At 34.4% G+C, this 22418-nt stretch overlaps 3 protein-coding genes across 3 annotated transcripts; 2 read left to right on the top strand and 1 right to left on the bottom strand.

Annotated features, from left to right (window-relative positions):
- Nucleotides 1-720: 720 nt before the first annotated feature.
- LOC117930992 (glutamate--tRNA ligase, cytoplasmic-like) lies at nucleotides 721-6387 on the top strand. The gene is made up of 6 exons (XM_034851829.1): nucleotides 721-946; nucleotides 1576-1678; nucleotides 1811-1964; nucleotides 2605-3734; nucleotides 4601-5068; nucleotides 5890-6387. Exons 1-6 carry the CDS (start codon nucleotides 801-803, stop codon nucleotides 6097-6099), a joined length of 2211 nt encoding a protein of 736 aa, XP_034707720.1. The 5' UTR covers nucleotides 721-800; the 3' UTR covers nucleotides 6100-6387.
- A 1914-nt stretch (nucleotides 6388-8301) lies between these two features.
- Nucleotides 8302-9717, bottom strand: LOC117929675 (germin-like protein 5-1). The gene is made up of 2 exons (XM_034850040.1): nucleotides 9407-9717; nucleotides 8302-9027 (listed from the first exon to the last, which is right to left on the bottom strand). Exons 1-2 carry the CDS (start codon nucleotides 9513-9515, stop codon nucleotides 8483-8485), a joined length of 654 nt encoding a protein of 217 aa, XP_034705931.1. The 5' UTR covers nucleotides 9516-9717; the 3' UTR covers nucleotides 8302-8482.
- Nucleotides 9718-10586: 869 nt separating this feature from the next.
- LOC117930651 (glutamate--tRNA ligase, cytoplasmic-like) lies at nucleotides 10587-12948 on the top strand. The gene is made up of 2 exons (XM_034851283.1): nucleotides 10587-10663; nucleotides 12567-12948. Exons 1-2 carry the CDS (start codon nucleotides 10587-10589, stop codon nucleotides 12946-12948), a joined length of 459 nt encoding a protein of 152 aa, XP_034707174.1.
- Nucleotides 12949-22418: the final 9470 nt, after the last annotated feature.

The raw sequence follows: 22418 nt of genomic DNA, 5'->3' as shown, positions 1-22418 counted from the left end.
TTTTTTTTTCAGGCGTATTTACTTATTTAGTCATGAATTATAGTTTCAGAAGTTTTGAGGGAAAAGAAACAGGCAAGTGTTAAGAAAAATGATTTTGATGAAAAAAATGTTAAAGAAAAGGGGGAAATTTGGGAAAAGTTAGGAGAAAAATGTTTTCTTAGTAAAATTAATTTCTTTCTCTCAAAAAAGGCTTTCCCTTTTTGTTTTTAATTTTCCGTATAATCCTCTTTTTCCTTCTGTTTCCTCTCTTTTCTCTTTCCTTAAAGACATGAAAGTTTTTCAATTACTAATCTCTTTATTTTTCTTTTTCTCAAACTCTTCAAGCAAACCTCAAGCCATGTTTAATTCCTAGAAAGTATTTTTCTTTTTTTTAAAAAAGAACAAAAACAAAAAACTTACTAAAAATCTTTTTCCTCTTTTTTTAGATTAAAAAGAAAGAAATTTTGAAAAAAAAAAAACAGAGAGTATATTTTTCAAGAATTTTATCATCTTATTTCTTTATATTTTTCCTTTTCATTTTCTTTTCTTAATTTTTTTTGAATCAAACATAATAGATTATAAAAATATTATGGAAATAAAACTAAAATTATTTTCCCATTTTTTTTTAATTTATCAAAGAAAAATCCTTTTTAATAATAAAATATGCAAGTTGGGCCAGGCCCAAATACGATTTTGAGAATCTAAGCCAGAATTGAGAATACGCAATTTCGTTCCGTGCTTCGGCTTTTTTAGGTTTAACGCCAAGTTCTTCTCCTCTTCTTCATCTTCAACTGTTGTTCAGTCAATAGAGGCGGCTTAGGATGGAGGTCAAGCTCTCATTTCCGGCGGATCATCCGCCATTGTACGTCATCGCGACAGCCAAGGTCGCCGGAATACCCATTTCAGAGGATTCATCTCTTGCTTCTGGTTCTCTTCCCACTTTTCTCATTTCCAGCAATGATAATGAGTAAGTTCCCTTGTCCTACTTTAATTTTGGTCTCAATATTATCAATTTAATTTAAAAATTCGGCTCAATCTTATCAATTTAATTTAAAAATTCGGCTCAACCCATCATCCACACCATCCTTATTTAGAGTTCTTCTCATCTGTGGCTTTATTCTTATATCATTTTGCAACTATATCCATTATCCAAACTTCATTTTTTATTCCAAGTATTTTGTTTGTTTTCTGATAAATCGTGCATTTTTGTAGTTATAGTTTAATTCTATATTTTAATATTTATTTTTATATCGTCAATTTTGATTGTCTGAGTTATAGTGCCAGATCTTTGAGTTTCAAGTCTATGGCACAGTTAGTCTGATTTATATCTGTATTTTTGTACTTGCTGTTCTTGGTTCAGAGTATTAGATTTGTGAGAAATTGAGAGACATTTTATATATGTCAGTTTCTTTATTAGTCTGTTTTGGGTTCTTTTCTATCTATTGATATTCAAGTCAATATCTGCAAAAGGTGGCAATTTTAGACTGTTTGGATTTATGCTTTATGCTTGTTACCTTTTTGTTTCATTGCCATCCATATATTATGAGGAAAATAAATTATCTTGCATACTAATGTTTTACCTCGACCTGCTTCCAGATTCAAATTGAGGGGAACATCAATAAATGCTCTTCTCCGTTATCTTGGGCGGGTTGCAAGCATTCCCAATTTTTATGGGCAGGATGCATTTGAATCTTGCCAGGTGATTTTCTCTTGGTCTGATGAGCCTTTTCCCCCCCTTTTCTTAATTGTCAAATTTTGCTTCCTTATGTTTTTTTTCCTCTGTTCAAATCTGCTAATGACCCACAGCCTTCTTTTCTCTTTCACTTTTCAGATTGATGAATGGCTAGAATATGCTCCAACCTTTTCAACTGGTTCTGAATTTGAGAATGCATGCTGCTATGTGGATGGCATTTTGTTGCAGCGTACCTTTTTGGTTGGTTATAGTTTGTCAATTGCAGATATAGCAATTTGGTCAGGTCTTGCAGGTGAAGTTTCGACTCTACTTTATTAACTTTTTGTCTGACATCATTGGTACTTGTCTAAGATACATGCATTGTAAAGTATAATGATGGTGCACTCATGCCTCAGATTTTAGGTACCGTGCACTTGAAATATATGTGCCTTGTTACCATTGCTCACCACACTAAAGATGTCTTGAATAAAAGTTTAGTCCACCTCAATAATTATAATTATCTATTCTTAAATTTGTGAATTTCCATTAGAAAGAAGGCTATGACAGTGGCTTTTGTTGAGTTTTTCCACATGGGACTATCTGGCTGGTGGATTACACAGAATATCTGTATTACTTGTTTGGTCATTAGTGTATGCTAAACCTGTTCTGAATTATCTCTTATCCAGAGATCAACATATTTGGGTATTATAAACCATTCATTTTATTATTCAGAAAGAATATGGTGAAGGCTGGGAGAACTTCTTGCATTGCTTGGATAACCACTGGATCACCTGTAGAAAATCTGTAGGGTTCTGAGAGTTTATGCCATCACATTTTTCCTATTCCGGAAATTTCTGCTTTTTTGCACTGTTAGTCGTTATTTCTGTACCTTAGATATCATCTTTCTTACTATTCATTACTCCTGTACATGCTTAATATGCTGTGCTCCGCAGGAAGTGGACAGAGATGGGAAAGTTTGAGGAAATCAAAGAAATACCAGAATTTAGTGCGGTGGTTCAATTCAATATATGCAGAATACAACACCGTCTTGAATGAAGTTACTGGAACATATGTTGGCAAAAGAGGCTTGGGAAAGCCAATGCCGGCCAAAATGAAAGAAAAAGAGCAACAGGGTATTAATAATCATATGAAGAATGTAAGTGGGGATGCCAATGAAAAGGGAAAAGCTAGCAGCAAGGCCACCGCTGAAGTGGATCTTCCAGATGCAGAAGTCGGAAATGTGCGGTTGCGTTTTGCACCAGAACCCAGTGGTTATCTTCACATTGGGCACTCAAAAGCTGCATTAATGAACCAATATTTTGCTCAAAGGTATCAAGGTCAGCTGATTGTGCGCTTTGATGATACAAATCCTGCTAAAGAAAGCAATGAATTTGTGGAAAATCTTTTGAAAGATATCGAGACTTTGGGTATTAAGTATGATGCTGTGACATATACTTCAGATTACTTCCCTCAGTTAATGGAAATGGCTGAAAATTTGATTTGTAATGGTAAAGCGTATGTTGATGATACACCACGTGAGCAAATGCAGAAAGAACGGATGGATGGAATTGAATCAAAATGCAGGAATAACAGCCCTCAGAAGAATATGGAATTGTGGAAGGAAATGATTGCAGGATCTGAAAGGGGTTTGATGTGCTGTCTGCGTGGGAAGTTGGATATGCAGGACCCAAATAAATCGCTTCGAGATCCAGTTTATTACCGTTGCAATCCGCTTCCCCACCATAGGATTGGTTCCAAGTACAAGTTATACCCAACCTATGATTTTGCTTGTCCATTTGTTGATGCTAAAGAAGGTATAACTCATGCACTTCGATCTAGTGAGTACCATGATCGCAATGCTCAGTATCATAGGATCCAAGAGGATATGGGAGTAAAGAAGGTTCACATCTATGAATTTAGCCGGTTGAATATGGTGTATACACTTCTCAGCAAACGTAAGCTTCTCTGGTTTGTTCAAAATGGAAAAGTTGATGGGTGGGATGATCCTCGTTTCCCGACTGTCCAAGGGATTGTGCGTAGAGGTCTGAAAATTGACGCATTGATACAATTCATCCTTGAACAGGTAAGACAATATATAGCTATGTTTTTGTTGTTATTTTTATTATACTTATCGATACTTTTGAGAAGTCAGTTATAAATGCATCCTCCAGAAACTGCCAAAAGCTTGCATACTGATAGGTTGCCCTTGGAATATTCTAGCTTCGGTGGTGATATCTTGTTATCATTTCCTGATCTTTGATACTAGTTGGAATTCTGTAAATATCGAATCCGGATTAAATTACAGAAGCACTAACATGAAAAAGGAAAAAACAAAAAACATGACAGAATATCTGGTTCACCTGACAACTGCTACATTCATGGGTAAGATGAAAAGTTTCACTAGTAAGAGATCACAATAACATGGATTTATCCATAATCCACCAAGACAGGATCCAAGCAAAACCCAGTTCACCACAAATTTCCTTCTCCTAACTTTAACTGAAGCTGCATTAAGAGCTGTGTACTTTTATTATAATTGTCTACTTGAGACCCCTCCTTCGACCTTGGGTACAAGCCAAGATCTCCCTTTGGATAGTGAGTTGACAGCTTCTATTTCAACAAAAATGCCTGACGAAATCCTCACAAAATAGGATTTCTCCAAGTATGAATTTCAGACATTTTTGTAACACACCATATTTGGTTTTCACCTTTTAGCTGTCCAAAGAGCATATTTGTGTTATTGTTTTTATAATTGATGAATTCCTTAAGATATAAGACGGGGAAATTTTCAGATTACATCTGTACATCTGCACAGTGCCTCATATTTACTTCTTCCAAATTGTGTGAGCATGCATCCTTAAATCCATGCTATTTTATGTTGTGAAAGTCTTTGTTATTTTGGCCGTCCTAATGAAGGTTAATGAGCATTCTTCTATCCTTTGGTTTCAGGGGGCATCGAAAAATCTCAATCTCATGGAATGGGATAAACTCTGGACCATTAATAAGAAGATTATTGATCCTGTGTGTCCCAGACATACTGCTGTTATTGATGAAAAACGTGTGTTAGTAACCTTAGCTGATGGTCCTGAGAAACCATTTGTCCGCATCATACCAAGGCATAAGAAATTTGAAGGCGCTGGAGAAAAGTGTACCACATACACAAAGAGGATATGGATTGACTATGCTGATGCAGTGTCCATCTCAGAAAATGAGGAAATAACCTTAATGGATTGGGGGAATGCCATCATAAAAGAAATCAGGAAGGATCAGGATGGGAATATTACGCAGTTAATAGGGGTTTTGCATCTCAAAGGATCTGTCAAGGCCACAAAATTGAAGCTTACCTGGCTACCTGAAACAAGCGAATTGGTTAACCTTTCATTGATGGAGTTTGACTATCTAATCACAAAGAAGAAGGTATGTGCTAGTTAACTGGTGAAAAGATCATTTGCATTTATAAGTTATTTTTGTTGTTTAAAATAATAGATTCCTCTAGTGCCAAATTTTTAGATTGATATAAATTCATGATTGCCTAACTGCATAAGCCATGCTTTATCTTGACACTTACCTTAAAAACAGAAGGGGAAAAAGTAAAAACTCATTTCACTATTTTAAAACCTTGCTCTTCTATTCTATATTCTTTCATTCATTATGACTAAGAGCACCCACTTAAAGGCTTATTACCTACAGACTATTGAATGCAGAGGTGTCCGATTCCTGCACCATCATGTGGGAGATGTTAAATCCCCTACCTTCATGGATATTATTAATGTGATTTTGTGAATGTCCTGCAAGGAAAACATATAGTTACATTATGTTTTTCTTTATATATGTCAAAAATCCATAAAGGAGTTGTCCCAATTATCAAGCCAAATATATCAGAGCTAATTTAAATATGTATATAATATATGCACTTGAGCAGCAGTGCATTGTAAATCATAGACTAATAGCTTTATGATTGCTCAGGCAACAAATAGGAATAATACATATTCTGCACACTGTTTTGAAATTGGACTTGTTTGTGAGTGTTGAAACTAGTTTTGGATACTACTTGTAGAATGGTGTCATCTCAGCTGTTGTTTGACAGGCTGGTTGTTCCTAGAGAGACTTATTTTACATCTTTATAGCAGTGTGGCTTATTGATTTTCCATGATGTGCTGTATTATTGGTTATTTGCTGAAATTTTAATGAATGTAAAGTTTGATTTGTGGGTTGCGTTTTAACTGTTGGAAATGCAGCTGGATGAAGGAGATGATTTCCTTGATGCACTTAACCCGTGTACCAAAAGAGAGACTGCAGCAGTTGGGGATTCTAACATACGGAATTTAAAGCGCGGTGAGATAGTGCAGCTGGAGAGGAAGGGCTATTATAGGTGCGATGCTCCCTTCATTAGACCTTCAAAACCAGTAGTTCTATTTGCAATCCCAGATGGCAGGCAGCAAAAATAAGAACTTTACACCAAAGGAGTTTTCCACCCATATCCCAAGAATTTTGGAACTTACATTAGAGACTACGTTGATTCAGTGATTGTATGAAATGAGAAAAGGAAGGTTCCTACGCTTACTTTTGTTTTAGATATGGGAATTGATGGAGATTGTTGCTTTGATAGTTTTATTGATTTGTCTTTCTGAGGATGAACACCTTATAAATTACTGTGGCAATTCTAATATTATGGAGTTTTATTTTGTCATAATGAGGCAAATTTTGACATGTATTGGAAAGATGTTGGGAATCCATACTCCACTATTGTTGTTTCTTTGGCGTTGATGAGGACCAAAATGTAGACCCCATATCTCATAAAATCACCTTACACACTTTCCAAATTATTGTGAAATATTTAGATTCTTCGTCTTATTAACAGTGTAAATATGGATACCTGCAAAAGAAAATGAAAGAAAAATATTAAGTTAATTGATAGTATAAAAGGTTGAAGAGAGAAACATGACTGCATAAGATTTATGGTGGATATAAGCCTTGAAAATGTATAGGAAGCTGCCAGCCTGCGCCTGGGGACTCTGATACTGGACAGAAACATGGTACGGCAATAATGGTGAAGCTTTAATTTGTAATATCTGGTTTGAAGCCTAGGCGGCACATGAGGTAAACATTGTACCTAAACTATGGAAACTAATATTTGATTGATCAACCCTTTTAAGGATGGTTCTATCGTCATAATTTTTTTTTTTTTTTAATTTTCTTTTACTTCACCCATCAACTTTGGCTCCTTGACTACTGTCAGATCAGCCTTGCAACTTTAATTAAAGAATGAGTAGGGCCATGCTTGCTTGCTGTCACGGGGAAAAAGAAAAGAGGAGGAAAACCACAAAGGAAGGGATTCCAATAGGTGTAATGTCAAATGTAGGAAGCCTTTACGACTACTTCATATTTTATTAATTGGCATTAGTAATGTTACCCAATAATTTGACATGTTCAGGTCACCTTGCCATTTCATTGTTCATTCCTTTTCTCTCATGGGTGTTCTCAAGCTGCATGTTATCTTTGTTGTGCTGTGGGCCTGTGGCTCAAATTAGAAAAAAAAGAACAAATATTTACAAGATTACTATCACGGCTTACACGTACAAAAATTCTCTTTGTAAAGAAACCATTTCAGTCCAAAATAATTTGATAAAAATGCCTAAGGAGATGGTTTTAGGAGAAAACCATCACATTAGTTTTTTTAAATGAAAATATGTAACAAGTTTAAAACAAAAAAAATTAAAAAATGAAATATTTATTTCCCTTAGTTTATTATTTTATTCTTAGTAAAAAAAAAAAATAATGATAAAGCATTAAAAAAAAAACATATTATTAATTTTAAATGGATTGAGTTATTTTTAAATAAATTTTCAAATGAAAAAACTTACTTTTATTTGAATTTTTAAATTAACTTTAAAAATTAAATTGTTTATTATCTTTTAGATTAGAAAAGTAAATTAATTTTCATTTTTTAAAACAATTAATTAATTAAATTAAATTAAAAGATAAAATAGTAATTATTTTTATACATCACTTCCATCTCCACCGACAAGAATTCTAACTTAATTTGAATCTTGAAAAAGAGGATGTACATGATAAATATAATATATTCATAATTATTTTTATAATATAAATTTGTTATATAAAATTAATTCTATATTTCAAAAATTTTATTCTTCTAAAAATATATTTACCAAACCATTCAAATTTTACTATTAAAAATAAAATTTTGAAGATAACGCAACTTTAAGAGGATTTTGGGTTCTTCGTGTTTGGACTGAGATATTCTTCCTATGGTTGCTTTGTTGTGTGATGTGTGAGAGTAACTCGAAACTGCCATATTTCACAAATGACTTTTCTAAACTGTGCAGTCTGTGCTGCAAAGCCCTAGTAATTGATGATTGAACGACTCAAGTTGTGAGGGACACTTCCTTTTGTGGAGTTATGGGTCCATACTCACATCAAGTAATAGAGAGCGCAGTTCAGTCATCTGTGCGATGATCACGGCAAAAACAGAGTAAACCCACGACCACGAAAGGGGCTACAGATGAAATGTGTTTGGTGGGATTAGATAGGGGCTTTCAAAGCCCACCCACCAACTCACACCCCTTTTTTTTTTATCTTTTAAGTCTTGAGACTGAAGAATCGTGAATACTCAAAATGAGATTAAAGAGTGAGGAAGAAGGCCGGTTAGGTTGTGATGTCCAACGAATGGCGGTAAACATGACAAGGTTTTTATTTCTGGTACTCACGAATTGAAAAAAAAAAAAAACAAGAGAGAAGAAAATTTCCAAGCAACGGATGTCAAAGAAATGTCATCATAAATTCACAGTAGAGCAGCAATCAAAGTTTATTCTACTTCTTTGGGGCGAGTCTGGACTTGATTTTCTCAACCTCCTTAGTACCCACCTGGAAAGCCTTGGTCAACACATTGTTAGGCACGGGTGGTGAGGCAGCAAACAAGCTCGCCGCAATAGACTGGGTTCCAGGCAACTGGCTGTTAAAAGCAGATATGACGGCAGCAGGGGCTTCGCCGTTGTTCTTCTGGAAGTGGACCAACCCCTTTGGGAACACAAAGATCTCCCCTTTCTTAATGGACTTGGAAATGAGAGTGTTGGAGGTGGTGATGAACCCCACATCCAACTCGCCTTCAAGCACGAACACCATCTCTGTAGCACGAGGGTGAGTGTGGGGTGGGTTGAGACCACCTGGTGCGTAGTCGATGCGGGAGAGAGAGACGCCAAGGGTGTTGAGACCAGGAATCTTCTGCACATTAGCACCTGTTACCAGAGACCCCATGGAGTTGTTGGTCAGACCCGGTTTCGCCAGGCCGTCGAAGAAGAAATCCGTTGCAGTTATGTTTGTCGCGTCCTTACAGCTGAACCCATTCACCTTTACACCTGATCCACCATCCAACAAGTAAAATTGTCTGATCATTTTCCGCACCAGTTCGATTAAGAATGAAAAACCAATGAATGGCGGCGGGATTGAAGCAATCGAAGAGTAATCAATCCATCAATCAAAGCTAGTCTCAATAATTCATTCCATGGGAGAAACCCAAATCTAAAACTAAAACCCCCAAGAAGAAATTATTATTAAAATAAAAATGAAAGACAGACAGAGCACTCATTATTATTAGTATTACTTAGGAGAAAAAGTATGGTGGAGTTCTCCCATTTTGAGCTTCTCCTGCCTTCATCCTAGAAAAAATGGAACTTGAGCGTTGACTCTCCCAAATACAGAAGAAGAATAATGGGGGGAAGGGAGGAAACTGAGTACCAGAAGTGAGATCGGCAACACAGACGTCCTGAAGCATGTCCGGATCTGCAGCAACGGTGCCGGAGAAGACAGCGAGTGTGATGACAAACAAGGCCACAACAGCCGCCATGGTCGGAGAAACAAAAAAAATACAAAGATAATAATGATATGAAAAAGAGAAGAAAGGGGAAAAAGTAGATGGATATCTCAAATTAGAATGGGGAGAGAGAAAAAGTGGGGTTGTGTATTTATAATGATGAGTAAAGTATGAGCTTGAGAGAATGATATTTATTTGTGTGTTGGGACTTGGGAAAGACGAGAGGTGGTGACGTTGATTTGGTGGAGACTGCGCAACTAAAAAAGCACGAAACATGCCTTCTTCCACCCAAAGTAAAGGCATCAGAAGGCCCTTTACTCTGCCTTTGTTATGCCCATTTGACTCCCCATTTCTCATCGTGCCGTCCACGGGATCTGACCCATTTGGCTGTGCGTAGTCCTCCAAGAAGCAGCGTTGCACTGCCCTTTCAACCACCGAAAGCTTTAACCTTTGCTCATAATATTATTATTTTATCGATTAATACAAGTTCATTCATTGTTTTACTAATGTAATTTACACGTGTGCCAAGTTAAATTTCATGTTGGGTGCCTTCTGCCTTGGGGCCCATGGCCTTGCTTTGTTTCCTGAAATATGTCATGCTCTAAGCTATCTAAGCTGTAAGTGGGCTCTCAATTATGCTGTTTTCAATTGAAGTGGGTAGCTCTTTGGGCGTCAAATTGTGAGTTGTATTAGCATTTTAGCGGATTCTTTTAGGATGCTGCTACTTCTGTAGGAGTTGTCATCCTCATTCATAAAAATTCCATGTATTATCATAAGGTGGTGCATGATATTTTGAGTATCAAATCTTCTTATGTTTGTTATTAAATTGCTTTATATTTGTAGAGAGGACTCTGCATTTTTTTTGTCTTCCATCTTTCTTGGAAGGGGGAAGAGAAAGATTTATCTAGTTGTTTCAATGTCAAATTATGAGCTTTAGGTGAATTTTAACCGTTAGCATTTTGATGGGAGTTGTCGTGATTATCCTTTAGTATTTCAAATGTCTATAAATTTGCCTTCAATGCAAACTTGGAAATAGACTAAATGGCTTGTGGATGAGCTCTGCATTTTTGTCTTTCTATTGGAAGATAATGGGCGGAGTTGAATATGGAGAATACTTATGAAATCGCCTTGAATGCAAGGGATGAGGTCGCTGTTTCGTGGAGTTTGGGCCTTGGTAGGCTGTTTGCAAAGTCAAGTCTCAAGAAGGAAAATTCAACAAAAGCCTACGGTTTCTAAGTGGGCCTCATAGCCTTCCTGCTTATTTTTCTTTCCAAGTTCATTGCTTTGCCTATTTCTCCTTTCTGTGAATGCCAGTTGCTTTCTTCTCCATAGTATCTCTTATTGTCAACGGTTGTGCTTTCTTGCAATGCTGTAATGCTTGCAGCTAGTCAATTCTTGGACGCGATTGATTTGTATTATTTTGTGGTTTTCCAAATTCCAAGGTGTCATACAAAGGTTCTACTTAGATGACTTTACAAGAGCAGTCAGCAGTCACCCATTTGATACGAGCCATGCACCCTCCTTAAATTGGACTTTTGGTGCACCGACTCCAAAGACAAAACTACGGGAAAATTTCTGAATTTTGAGTCGAATGGGCACTTCGAAGTTTTACCCAACAAAATTTTCATTTTAATCATGTTTTCATATTACTGTCTAAAGTAGTCCTCCTATTTTTTTCTCTTTTTAAATTATTAGAAATCACATTTTGAAAGTTTTTTTAAAAATAAATAAATAAAAGATAAAATATGAGAGAGAGTTCTTTTTATACAAAATTTCAAAATATACTTAAAATAGATCTTTTGTTTGTTCTAAATGGTCATTTTGAACCAAAATTAAGTTTTGTCGTGGAGCGGACGGTGGATATCTAGACATGTGTGCTTAAATATAATATTCATCGTAGTTCTTAATTCTTACACATTATTGGCATTGACTTTAGTTATTTTGAGACTTCTTATGGGTTGTGTGAGTGGGTGCTTAATTAAAATGGATCGAGTAAAAGATTACCATTAAACTATTCCAATAAATCTTCTGCTTCTGTAATTCTATAATATATATCGTTCTTTTTTATAAAAATTTTAGAAAAAAATGGGTTTTGATCCATTGATATAAAAATATACGAAAAAAAAAAACTCAAAAATTTTAAATTAATATTATTTATATTTAATTAAAATATATTAAAATACATTTATATTTTAATGAGTCATTTAATCAATCCCAAAATGTTACATTATTTATTTAAAAAACTTTTTTTTTCATATTTCTTTATTCTTCAATATCCTTTAATACCTTTTTATAAAAAAAAATAAAAATTAATTTATTTACTAAAGCCCTATTGCAATCATTTCCTGATCTTTGATTCTAGTTGGAATTGTGACAATATTGAATCCAGATTAAAGTAGAGAAGCACTAACATGAAAAAGTAAAAAACAAAAAACATGAGAGAATATGTGGTTCACCTGACAAAAGCTTTACTAGTAATAGATCACAACATGGATTTATCCATAATCCACCAAGACAGGATCCAAGAAAAACCCAGTTCACCACAATTTTTTTTTTTCTTGATAAGTCAGTTCACCACAAATTTCCTTCTCCTAACTTTAAATGAAGCTGCATTAAGAGCTGTGTACTTAGCTCTTATTATAATTGTCTACTCCCTCCTTCGACTTTGGGTACAAGCCAAGGTCTCCCTTTGGGTACAGCTTCTATTTCAACAAAGTTGCCTGAAGAAATCCTCACAAAATAGGATTTCTCCAAGTATGAATTTCAGACAATTTTGTAAGACACCACCATATTCGGTTTTCGTCTTCCTTTTAGTTGTCCAAATAACATATTTGCAGCATTGCCTTTATGATTGATGAATCCTTAAGATATAAAATGGGGAAATTTTCAGATTTATTACATCTGAAAACATTAGATCCATGCAATTTTATGTTGTGAAAGTCTTCGTTATTTTGGCCTTCGTACTGAAGGTTAATAAGCATTCTTCTATCCTTTGGTTTCAGGGGGCATCGAAAAATCTCAATCTCATGGAATGGGACAAACTCTGGACCATTAATAAGAAGATTATTGACCTGTGTGTCCCAGACATACTGCTTTTATTGAAGAAAAACGTGTGTTAGTAACCTTAGCTGATGGTCCTGAGAAACCATTGGCCCGCAACATACCAAGGCATAAGAAATATGAAGGTGGTGGAGAAAAGTGGATATGGATTGACTATGCTGATGCAGTGTCCATCTCAGAAAATGAGGAAACATCCTTAATGGATTGGGGGAATGCCATCATAAAAGGAATCAGGAAGGACCGGGATGGGAATGTCACACAGTTAATGGGGGGTTTGCATCTCGAAGGATCTGTCAAGACCACAAAATTGAAGCTTACCTGGCTACCTGAAACAAGCGAATTGGTTAACCTTTCATTGATGGAGTTTGACTATCTAATCACAAAGAAGAAGGTATGTGCTAGTTAACTGGTGAAGAGATCATTTGCATTTATAAGTTATTTTTGTTGTCTAAAATAATAGAATTCCTCTAGTGCCAAATTTTTAGATTGATATAAATTCATGATTGCCTAACTGCATAAGCCATGCTTTATCTTGACACTTACCCAAAAAACAGAAGGGGAAAAAGTAAAAACTCATTTCACCATTTTAAAACCTTGCTCTTCTATTCTTTATTCTTTCATTCATTATGACTAAGAGCACCCACTTAAAGGCTTATTACCTATAGATTATCGAATGTGGATAATGTTAAATCCCCTACCTACATGGATGTTATTAATGTGATTTGTGAATGTCCTGCAAGGAAAACATGTAGGTAGTTATACTATGTGTTTCTTTGTATATGTAGAAAATCCACAAAGGAGTTGTCCCAAATATCAGGGCTAATTTAAATATGTATATGATATATGCACTTGAGCAGCAGTGCATTGTAAATCACAGACTAATAGCTTTATGATTGTTCAGGCAACAAATAGGAATCATACATATTCTGCACACTCTTTTGAAATAGATTACATTGATCGAATTTTTCAGCTTTTGAAATGAAAACCCTTAATTAATCTTGGCTTTTTTGCTTGTTACTTCATGGAGGAAAAGTCTAAATAGTTGCAGTTATTGACCACTAGTATTTCATTGTGAGTGAAGGCTTAGAGTTTTTGTTGCTTTGACTGCTTACCACTGTGAGATTGCAAGGTTGTGGAGGGAAATTGGGTTCATATGGGTAGGAAATCATGTGGAGGGGAATGAAAATTTTAGGTAAATATATACTATACAAGACAACAACGCTTTTTAAAAGTGCCAATAATGCAAAAAATGTATACACATGATGATGCTTAATTTTAAGCGCCAAGATTTTCAAACTATTACCTGTTCAATGACACTTGTAGAAGCACTATGGCTAACAAGCGCCAACATTTATTCATAAGAAACTAAATAATGACGTTTTTCCTAAAGCACCAAGAAAAATAGCACCGTTTTTATTTTTTGCAGTAGTGAATTTATTTCCTTTGACAATGGGAGCTAGAATTGGTGAATGTTTCTGCATTTGAAATCTTTCAAGAACTTTGTTTATGTAAGCCATTTGAGATAAGCCAATGAGACATTGACACCTATCTTGATAAATCTCAATTCCAAGTACAAATGATGCATTGCCCATATCTTTCATCTCAAAGTTCTTTGAAAGAAAACTTTTAGTTTCATGTAACAAGGCTAAGTTATTAGTGGCAAGTAAGATATCATCCACATATAACATCAAAAGAATAAACTTGCTTGCCCTGACCTTTAGGTATGCGCATTCATCAAATTTATTTTCTTGAAAACCAAAGGTTGTTATGGTATTGTGAAACTTAATATACCATTGGCGGGAGGCTTGTTTAAGTCCATATATGGATTTTCATAGCTTGCATACTAAATGTTCCTTAAATCCTTTTGGTTGTCTCATATAAATATTTTCATCTAGATTCCCATTTAGAAAGGTTGTTTTTACATCCATTTGATATAACTCTAAATCATAATGAACTATAAATGCCAAGAAAATTCTAAATGAATCTTTCTTTAATACCGGAAACAAGGTCTCATTATAGTCAATATCTTCTCTTAGAGTAAATCTTTTAGCAACGAATCGAGTCTTGTATTGATTGATATTACCTTTGGAGTTTCTTTTAGTTTTGAATACCCATTTACATTGTATTGGGGTAAATCCATTAGGTAATTCAACCAATTCCTAGACTTGATTTACTTTCATAGATGTCATTTCATATTTCATTGCATTTATCCATTTATTAGAGTCACGACTTTTAATGGCTTGTGAAAATGTTTTGTGGATCATCATTAATGCCAATATCAAGATTTTGTTCCTATAAGTACACAACATAGTCAATTGAAATGACAAATTTTCTTTCCTTTTGGGATTGCCTTAAATTTGTCATATCATCTTGTACATGTGTACTTTCTTGTATGAATTTAGTAGTGTCATTATTTTCTTTGTGAACCGTCACCTCTTTGTTAATTTCTTGATCAATCACCCTTTTGATCTTTAATAGGTGAAATTTCAAGGTTATTTAATTTTTCTTCATGAAAAGGTAACACTTCACATTATAAGTGTTTGTTTCTATTATCCTAGTGTGATGATTAGAAGAATAAAATTTATATCATTTGGACCTTTCAGGATATCCAACAAAGAAACAACTAATAGCCCTTGGATCTAATTTTCTTTCATGTGGATTGTAAAGCCTTGCTTCAACTGGACAACCCCAAATATGCATATGATTTAAACTTGGTTTCCTACCAACCCATAATTCAAAAAGGATCTTTGAAACAACTTTAGTAAGAACCCGATTTAATATATACATAGTTTTTTTCACAGCTTCACCCCACAAGAATTGGAGAAGGACTGAATTACTATTCATAAACCTTGTCATATCTAATAAGGTTCTATTACGCCTTTCAGCTACACCATTCTGCTAAGGCATCCCTGACATTGTATATTGTGTAATTAATGATCCCATTTTCTTGAAGGAATTTAATGAATGGACCTAAATTACAAGTAGTTTCATCATATTTTCCATAATACTCACCACCTATATCAAATCTTAGAACTTTAATTTTTCCATCTAGTTGATTTTCAACCTCTACTTTGAAAATCTTGAAGGCATTCAAAGCATCAGAATTTTCTTTAATTAAATAAATATAACCATAACATGAGAAATCATCAATAAATGTGATAAAATATTTTTCTCCACTTATACTAGAAGGAGAAAATGGTCCACAAATATCAATATGTATTATTTCAAGTAGTCTTAAACTTCTGGTGGCACCTTGATACTTTTCACTTGTTTTCCTTTAATACAATCAATATAAGTACCAAAATCTATAACGTTTAGAGTTGGTAAAACTCCATCCTTTACTAATTGCTCAAGTCTTTTTTTTTGAAATATGACTTAAGCATTTATGTCATAACATTGATGAAGTCTCATTATCACAACTATGTTTGCTTCCAACTTTTACATCAACATATAGAGCAAGGAGAGATTTGGAAAAAGAAGAATCAAGGTTAACTCTATACAACCCATTAAATAATATTCCATTTCCAATAAAATTGTTGTTTTTATAAATTCTAAATGACGAATTTCCAATTTCAAAAGAATATTCTTTCAAATCAAGTTGGTGTATGGAAACTAAATTTCTTATAAAATCAAGAACATAAAATGTGTTGTGCAGGTCTAGTGAAAACCCAATAGAAAAGAGTAGGTAGGTTCCAATTGCCTTTACTGGTGATTTTACTTTATTTCTCATTATTATTGTCCTTTCATGTATCCCTGGTTTGCGGGTGTAAGGAATCCCTACATGGTATTTGAAACATGAATAGTTGCAATAGAATCTAACCACCAAGTATTGGAAGGTACTTCAGTTAAATTAGTTTCATAACATACTAATGAAAGGAAATTACCTTTTTTCTCAAACCATGCCTTTCGTTTTAGGCAATCTTGCTTTTTTATGTCCCTTCATCTTGCAAAAAAAAACATCTTTCTTCTTTTTAGTATTTGGCATATGTTTCTTCATGCTTTCCTTCATTTGGTGATTTTATTCCATAACCTATAATCTTAGGTCCTTTTCCATTATGGCCTTGTGATACTATGTGAACCAATTGCAATCCTTCTCTCTTTAATCTATTTTCCTCTTGTACACACATATATCTGAGTTCATTGATGGTCCACTTATCCTTTTGTGTGTTATAAGAAATTTAAAATGGACTAAATTGTTGAGGAAGAGAGTTGAGAATGAATTGCACCAAGAAAGACTCTGAGATGGTCATATCCAAAGAATTCAATTATTCAACCAAATTATGCATTTTCATAATGTGCTCTCACACCCCACTAGTTCCATTATACTATTTAGTAGTCAAAGTTGTCATAAGCCTACCTGCTAGGGCCTTGTCAATAGCCTTAAATTGTTGCCCAACGAAGTTCAAATATTCACACGCCTTGGTTGAATCAAGAATTGACTTATGAATGTTCTTTGCTATTTTATTTTTAATAATCATAAGACTTAAGTGGTTGGAACGTTCCCAATTCTCATAAAGAGCTTGTTCTGTTGGTGTACTTGTATCACTAGGTTGTGAAGGTTCATCAATGCGAAGGGATAGGTCCGAATCCAAGCACCCCAAAGTAAAGAGCACTGGCTCATGCCAATCTAAGTAGTTGAACCATTCAACTCAAATACGTTTTTTAACATATTTTCCAGAATAGTTAAAGTGACCAAAAGGAGGGTAAGGGTATTTTTTTCCCAAATGGGTCATTTTCAAGGCTATTAAAAGTGGGATATTAATTGTTTTGTAATTATGTCCCTTTTGATGTTATCCCATATTTATTTGAGTGTTGTGAGAGGCGAGAGGTGACGTTGATTTGGTGGAGACTGCGCATCTAAAAGCACGAAACATGCCTTCTTCCACCGAAACTTCCTTGGCCTTTATTCTGCCCATTTAACTCCCCATTTCTCATCGTGCCGTCCACGGGATCTGACCCATTTGGCCGTGTGTACTCCAAGAAACAGCGTTGCACTGCCCTTTCAACCACCGAAAGCTTTAACCTTTGCTCATAATATTATTATTATTATTATTTTATCGATTAATACTCGTCTAAAATTCATATGTACAAGTTCATTCATTGTTTTAGTAATGTAATTTACACGTGTGCCAAGTTAAATTTCGTGTTGGGGGCCTTGGGCCTATGGCCTTCCTTTGTTTCCTGAAATATGTCATGCTATTAGTTATCTAAGCTGTAAGTGGGCTCTCAATTATGCTGGGGGTGTTTTTTTTTTTCATTCTAAAAATTAATTAAACAGGATTATCTGGTTACTTCAAAGTCAAATCGTGAGTTGTATTAGCATTTTAGTTCATTCTTTTAGGATGCTGCTACTTCTGTAGGAGTATGCCATCCTCATCCATAAAAATTCCATGTATTATCATACGTTGGTGCATGATATTTTGAATTTCCTTTTTAATGTCCTTTTACTGAAAATTTTGAGCTTCAAATCTTCTTATGTTTGTTATTAAATTGCTTTATATTTGTAGAGAGGACTATGCATTTTTTTTGTCTTCCATCTTTCTTGGAAGAGGGAAGAGAAAGGTTTATCTGGTTGTTTCAATGTCAAATTATGAGCTTTAGGTGAATTTTAACCATTAGTATTTTGGTACCTTAAGTATTTCAAATGCCATAAATTTGCCTTTAATTCAAACTTGGAATTCTAAATTCGCTTATATGTAAACTAAATGGCTTGTGGATGAGCTCTGCATTTTTGTCTTTCTATTGGAAGATAATGGGTGTAGTTGAATATGGAGAGCACTTATCAAATCACCTCGAATGCAAGGGATGAGGTTGTTGATTGGTGGAGTTTATGTTAGGAAGTGTCCCAAATTCTTAATTAATATAGATTCCTTTTTTGTAAAGAATATTGTATAGAATATTTTTAAGTTGATATATTATTGTAATATTAGACTTCCTTATAAAATAAGGAAGGTTGTTGGAAATATCTCTATAAATATTCTAGGTCATGAAGGGAAAAAGTCATGAGATAGAGATGAGTCTGTAGAGACTATACGAGGTGGATAGAGATGTGAGGAAGAACGAGAGGTACCCGGTGGAGCGAGAGGGCTCGTAGTAAGGTATGGATACAAGGAGTGGGGAAACATGTGATGTTTCGGGAACCCAATAGTTATATTTAGTTCTGTCTTCTATAATATTCTCTATTGTATAGTGGAATCATTCTCTCTCATTCGTAGACGTAGGCATGGTTGGTCGAACCACGTTAAAACCTTGTGTACCGTATGTGTGATGGTTTTATCTTTGTGTTCTTAAACTAACATTATTGGCATCAAAGCTTTCGTTGAATCTATACTAATTAGGAATTTGGGACACTTCCTAACAGTTTGGGCCTTGGTAGCATGTTTCCACTTACCAATGCAAGGGATGAGGTCGTTTTTGATGGAGTTTGGACCTTGAATATGGAGAGTACTTATCAAATCACCTTGAATGCAAGGGATGAGGTTGTTGTTTGATGGAGTTTGGACCTTGAATATGGAGAGTACTTATCAAATCACCTTGAATGCAAGGGATGATGTCGCTGTTTGGTGGAGTTGGGCCTTGGTAGGATGTTTCCACTTACCAAATCACCTTGAATGCAAGGGATGAGGTCGCTGCTTGATGGAGTTTGGACCTTGGTAGGATGTTTCCAAAGTCAAAGTCTCAAGAAAGAAATTTCAACCAAAGGCTACGGTTTCTAAGTGGGGCTTATAGCCCTTCCTGCTGATTTTTCTTTCCAAGTTCATTGCTTTGCTTATTTATCCTCTCTGTGAATGCTAGTTGGTTTCTTCTCCATAATATCTCTTATTGTTAACGGTTATGATTTCTTGCAATGCTGCAATGTTTGCAGTTAGTTCTTGGATGCGATTGATTTGTATAATTTTGTGGTTCTCCAAGGTGTTATACAAAGGTTCTACTTAGATGACTTTACAAGAGCAGTCAGCAGTCACCCATTCGGTACGAGCCATGCACCCTCCTTAAATTTGTCTTTTGGTGCACCGACTCCAAAGACACTATAGGGAGATTTCTGAATTTTGGGTCAAATGGACACTTTTGTTTGTTTTGGGGGGGCATTTTGAACCATAACTCTTGTCATGGAGTGGACGGTGGATATCTAGACATGTGTGCTTAAATATAATATTCATAGTGGTTCTTAAGTCTTATACATTTTGGCATTGGCTTCAGTTACTTTGAGACTTCGTATGGGGTGTGTGTGTGTGCGTCCTTAATTGAAATGGATCAAGTATAAGACTACCACCAAGCTATGCCAATAAGTCTTTTCCTTTTGAATTTCTATAATATATATCATTCTTTTTTATAATAATTTTACATAATTTATTTAATAATTTTTTTTTCATATTTATTATGAAAATCAAATAATTTAACTACTAAAAATTCTTAATGATTTTTTCATACTTCTTTATCCATTTTTATAAAAAATTAAAGAACTTATTTTTTAAACAACATATGGAAACGATAATGAATAAATAAAAAACAATAACAGGAAATTGGGGAAAGAAGATTACAAACTCTTTTATATTTGTTCTCGTATACTCTCACTCTCCTCAAATTCTTAACTGAGTACCGGTTTCACTATTTTTAAAACTTGAACCACAAATTTTCAATGTCTACACTTGCTTCCAAAGTTTCAATGGACTTTTTACAACCTCTTTAAGTAATCAATCTATTTGAATAATTTCTTTCATAATGGATAGGGAAGAATTAAAGGTATACAAACCTAGAAGCAAATTAGGCTCTCAATATAAGAAAGAATTGGGATGGACTTGAAGGTATACAAAAGGATTTACAAGTTAAGAAGTGAATGTACTTTGGAAGAACTTTAAATGAGAAGAGAGAAAGTTTTCTAATTGAATACAATTATTATTTTTTTATCAATAAATACTCTTAAACTCTTTAATATATAGTTTTCTAGCTTGGGGACCCTAAAAGCAATAAACGAAGCTCAATCTATCAAACAATCGCTCTAACCTATTTGCTAACTGTCATACATATAATGCATTTACTGGTGACTATTGGGGTTCAGATTGAACAATTAGTTTGATCAATTCTCGACCAATTAAGGCTCTACCTCAATCAGTTCAACATGTGCTACTGGATGAAAGAGAATGTCCGAAGCACACCTCAATTGGTTGATCCCAATCGACATTGACAAGTTGCACTATAAAATGCTTAAACAACTTGGTTTTGAGGCTTAAAACCTCTAGCAACCTATGTTCACCTTCTTAAAACCCTTTATAGGATTAGTTTAGAAAAAAATTGGATCCAAATTTTGATTTAAAATGAGAAACCATCCACTTTTCATGAGATTTTATTTTTTTATGTTCAAAGATGATTTTAAAAGTTTTAGGTGTAAGGAAAAAAAATTGACTTAATTGCACCGGTGAATACCAATTGTCATGGGATTGATCTTCTTCCATGGTTACATGAACTTTCTTTAAATTTTTTTAAGTAATCTTGAAAAAAATTGGTTAATTTGAACCGTTAGTAATTTTAATCTTATCTTGTGATCATTAAAACTCGATTAAAAGAACTATTGGATTAAGATTTGCTAAACTTTATTTTCCATATTTCTTTGTTATTGAGATGCCTTTATAACTTTTTATAAAATAAAAAAGAAAAAACATTTTATTTACTTCTTAAGCCTTCTACTTTCATATTTCTCTCAATGTTCTGTTTTCATATTTATTTATTCTTTAATATATATAAAAGAAAAAATAGATCATTTATTTACTAAAAATTCCTAATATGTTGCTTACATCTTTTTATAGTTGTTTAATTCTTTAATATACATTATTCTTTTTTATAAATTTACAATTGGCATTTCTCCCTTATACCTTGGCACCTTGATTTACTTCTGAGCCTGTTTGATTTTTGTGGTTGTTCTTTCGTATTTTGTATGATATTTTGATTTTTAGCTTACACATGGATGGATGCAGAATGTGATCTCTCATTATAGCCGGCATATGGAAAGGCAATGTTTTAGCTCCTCTCTTTAAATTTGTTATTATTATATACACTGAAATCACATTGCAATCTTCTACAATATACAGAAGAAAGGACAAATCTATCATTGATTTTGATGAGGTGTGTTTCTATTTTCCCCAGATTATACAAAGGGATCTATCATCTATGCCACTGTTAGAAATTGAGGATTGAAACTTTCTTTTTGTTTGAAGTTGCAGAGTAATCCAAGGAGGACCTATGGCCCAATCCTCCCACTTTCTCGAGAATGCATGTGACCATTTTTCCCAAACCGATGGGCATGGAGTTGACAAAAGAGGTACAGATAATTGTTCTGCCTCATCAGCTGTACCTTTATAATTGTTCACTTTTGGGTTTAGCCAAGGTTTATTTTGTGTCTCTTATTAAAAATTCTTGCAAATTATGACATCTTTTTTAAATGAAAAAGAAGAAATGCTAGTCATTTTTCTTACATGATGCTTCAATGGGATGTAGCACAGTCCTGTTCTGGAGAGAAACCAGGACCATTGTAATCCATAATAAAGGGAAATGCTTCAGGAATAGAAGACTAGGGATTTGAGGGTTTGATTGAGGATGAAGATTGGAGATATTGGAAATTAGTTTCAGAATTGAAAATAGAGAAGAGAGGAGAAGCGATTAATTTACTTTCCAGCTAAATCAAATAGTTACAAGAAATCCACCTTCCCTTAGCTTCAATGCCTGTGGTAATAGAAAAATTCACCACCCTCATTGCCCCAAACTTGAATCCCAGCCCAAGCTTATTTTTCCCTTAAGAAAGTCATCAATCTCTTTGAAAATTTTCCAGTTGTCTAATTAGTAAATCCCAATTTCACCTTTGGGAATGAATATCAACCAAAT

The sequence above is a fragment of the Vitis riparia genome, chromosome 14 (genome assembly GCF_004353265.1).
Source record: "Vitis riparia cultivar Riparia Gloire de Montpellier isolate 1030 chromosome 14, EGFV_Vit.rip_1.0, whole genome shotgun sequence".
In the NCBI taxonomy this organism is placed as follows: Eukaryota; Viridiplantae; Streptophyta; class Magnoliopsida; order Vitales; family Vitaceae; genus Vitis; species Vitis riparia.
This window is presented reverse-complemented; position numbering and strand designations above follow the sequence as displayed.